The sequence below is a fragment of the Penaeus japonicus genome, unplaced genomic scaffold (assembly GCF_977035675.1).
Source record: "Penaeus japonicus unplaced genomic scaffold, GWHDUDI00000001_assembly GWHDUDI00000041, whole genome shotgun sequence".
Lineage (NCBI taxonomy): Eukaryota > Metazoa > Arthropoda > Malacostraca > Decapoda > Penaeidae > Penaeus > Penaeus japonicus.
Window position 1 is genome coordinate 3709777 of NW_028234443.1, and position 2973 is coordinate 3712749.

The 2973-nt window shown below is 53.2% G+C and overlaps 1 protein-coding gene across 1 annotated transcript in view; it reads left to right on the forward strand.

Annotated features, from left to right (window-relative positions):
• Window positions 1-701: 701 nt before the first annotated feature.
• Window positions 702-2973, forward strand: part of LOC122248697 (inhibin subunit beta) — a 140972-nt gene continuing 138700 nt past the window's right edge. Inside the window, exon 1 of the mRNA XM_086534556.1 lies at window positions 702-1176. Within this exon, the coding sequence (XP_086390682.1) occupies window positions 783-1176 (394 nt within the window). The 5' untranslated portion in view covers window positions 702-782. The remainder of the gene's footprint in view (window positions 1177-2973) is intronic.

Here is a 2973-nt window from a genome sequence, read left to right on the forward strand (position 1 = left end):
CCTGACTTACGAGGGCCGCACGAGGCACCGAGGCCGGCGGGTCCTACCGCGTCTTCTGGCGTGATGCCGCTGACGTTGACGCCGGCGGCGGAGGCGGTGGAGGCGGTGGAGGCGGCGCTGCATCTGAGGCCGATTGCTCTGGCGGGGCCTGCAGGGTCTGGAGGGTCTGGAGGGCTGGGGGAGCGTGGTCTGACCAGTGTGATAGCCAGGTAGGTCTCGTGTGGTTGTTGTTGGTTAGCATTGTGGTAGCACGGAATTCGTTCGGAAACCATAGCATTGGGGTGGCGACGAGGCTCCGTGCGATGGTAGTTGTCTGAGTGCAGTTCGGTGGGATCCGCAGCGATGGTGTGTGATTTTGTGGCGGCGTCAGAATAGGGGGGGAGGGGGAGGGGGGGAGGGGGAGCCGCGTGACATAACACGCGTGGGTCCGTCCGTGTCATGCATGGTAACTTGTCCTGACCTGTGTAGGTAGGTAGACTGGCGAGGTCATTGCCAGAGCCCGGAATGGATGCGATGTGGTAGTTCCAGCATGGCGGTGTGGTTGGCTTTCGAGTGGTCGGAACCGCGCCGTCGGAGCCCATGTGGTGATGTGGAGGGACCCGTGTGGTGGGCCCTACTGTGTGTGGTGGGAGCTGCGTGTGGCGTGGCTGACGGCCGCTGGCATCCTGGGCGGCGGCGAGGCTTGCGTCTGGGGATTGTCTGGCTCGGGCGGCAGCTCAGTGAGGCAGCGGCCACCGTCCTGCACGCACGCTCCCCTAATATGGACGCGGTGCCCGGGACTCATGAGTAGCACCGCCAGGAGGCTGTGGGTGGTGGCGGCGGCGCTGCTGGCTGTGCTGGCCGGCCCGACTCGCGCTCGCCCAGAGGCACCGGTCGAGGCCCGTCACTGCCCCAACTGTTACTACCACGCGCGCTCTGTGCCTGACGCCAGAGCCCTGGACACCCTCCGGATTGAGGGCATCAAACAGCAAATTCTGAGCAAGCTCGGCCTCAGAGCCAAGCCTAACGTGACCTCCAGTATCCCGAGGGAAGTGCTTATCCAGACTCTCTACCGATCCCAAGAGGACATCGAGCTCCTCCAGCAGCCGCAGGTGCCAGCGCAACAGGACGAGGAGGACCTCTTGGAAGATGATTATTACGCCAAGACGTCGGAGATCATTAGCTTCGCCGAACCAGGTAAGTGCAGGTGTCGCATGGAGTTCGAAGGTACACCTTGTGGTGAGGAAAGTGGGGAGGGGGGAGGGGGGAGGAGGAGGAGGAGTAGGAGGAGGCGTGTCCACACCACGCGCGTGTGAAGGATTGCGGAACCTTCTCAGTGTGCGGGACTGTAGAGTACATAATGTAACTCTTTTTAATACATGCATAGGACGTCAGTGAAACTTTTCCTGATATGTTTTAACAGCCATTGATGAAATTGGACGCCCAGAGCCTTAAGCAAGAACCGAAAAAATTATAGCCACATAAAACCTATACTTTCTGTAATTTATGTAATGTCCCCCCACGGGTCATAACTTCGGGCAATTATTATAAAATGTATGCGTGAAGAACTACAGATATATTAAAGTACCATCCAGCAGCCTCAACTGCATTTCCACGAACGCGACCTGTGTGTAGAAGAAGAATAATAGAATGAAGAGTAAAAAAAAAAGATCAAATATCCTAAAGACGATCAGACTGTCTCCAGCACGAGGGGGTATTGCTGACGAGTGGCGCAAGAGCGAGCAAGGAAAGTACCGGGGCACCTGTTCGCACCGAGGGAAAGGGGCTTACGTCGGTCTCGGTGGGTCGGGGGGGAGGAGGAGGAGGAAGAGAGAGGGAGGGTAGGTAGGTAGGGTAGGTAGACAGACAGGGGGGGAGAGGAAGGGAAGGAAGGGGAGGGGAGGGTAGGGCGCACGTTGCTGCTGCTGCCCTCATCTCGAGGTCAAAGAAAATGGCCAGACAACACGATAGGCAGATCTTTTTTTTTTTATATCCCTTTTAGGCCTGTCTGCCCTAGGCCTCTCTTGGCGCTCGCTTTCCTCCCCGTAAAAGGTAAATATATATATATATGATTTTAAAAAAAAATGTTAAAATATTTTTGTGTTTTTTTTTTTTGGGGGTTTTATTTAATCTCGAGTGATGCCCCCCAGCAATTGCCACAGCATACGCGAGCAGAGGTCCAGGCAAAGGCAGCGGGAGCCAGAAGAGGCTGGAGGCTGGAGGCTGGGGAAGAGCCAAAGGAAGGCAGACGAAAGGCGGAAAAGTAAGAAGATAATATATAAAAAAGGGGGGGAGGGAGGGAGAAGAAGAATGGTTGCCAAAACGAAAAAAAATGTAAAGAGGCGAAAGGGTGGAAAATCAAACACATATAAAAAAAAGGGGGGGGGGGAACCCGGTAGAAGGAAAGCATCCAAAGACGAAAAGAGAGATAGAGGAAGACGGAAGAGGAAGAGTAGAGACAAAATGAATAACTGAAAAAATAAAAATAAACAAATTGAAGAATGCTTTATTTAAAGAAGAAGAAAAAAAAGAAAAAGAAAAGAAAGGGATAAATAAGCAATGGGTTAAGGGGGTAAAGGGAATAATCAAGAGAGGGGGAGGGTGTGAGAGGAGAGGAGAGGGATATAAGGAGAGGATAGAGGGAGGGTGGGGAGGGGGGAGGGGGGTGATTAATCAAGTTAATGTGACATTAATTCATTTCCCACAAAAAAGGCGACCTGGGTAGGAAGAGTCCAGTTGGAAGAGGGAGTCGGAGGAAAGGATGGTCTATCGCATCGCGTCAAGGTCGGCTCGAAAACCCGTCTGACGTCACTGTCCTCTCTCTCTCTCTCTCACTCTCTCTCTCTCTCTCTCTCTCTCTCTCTCTCTCTCTCTCTCTCTCTCTCTCGTCTTCTCTTTCTCTTTTTCCTCTTCTTTCTCTTCTCTTTCCCTCTTTTCCCTTCTTTTTCTCTCTTTCTTTCTTTCTCCTTTTTCTTTCGATCTCTCTTCTCTCCT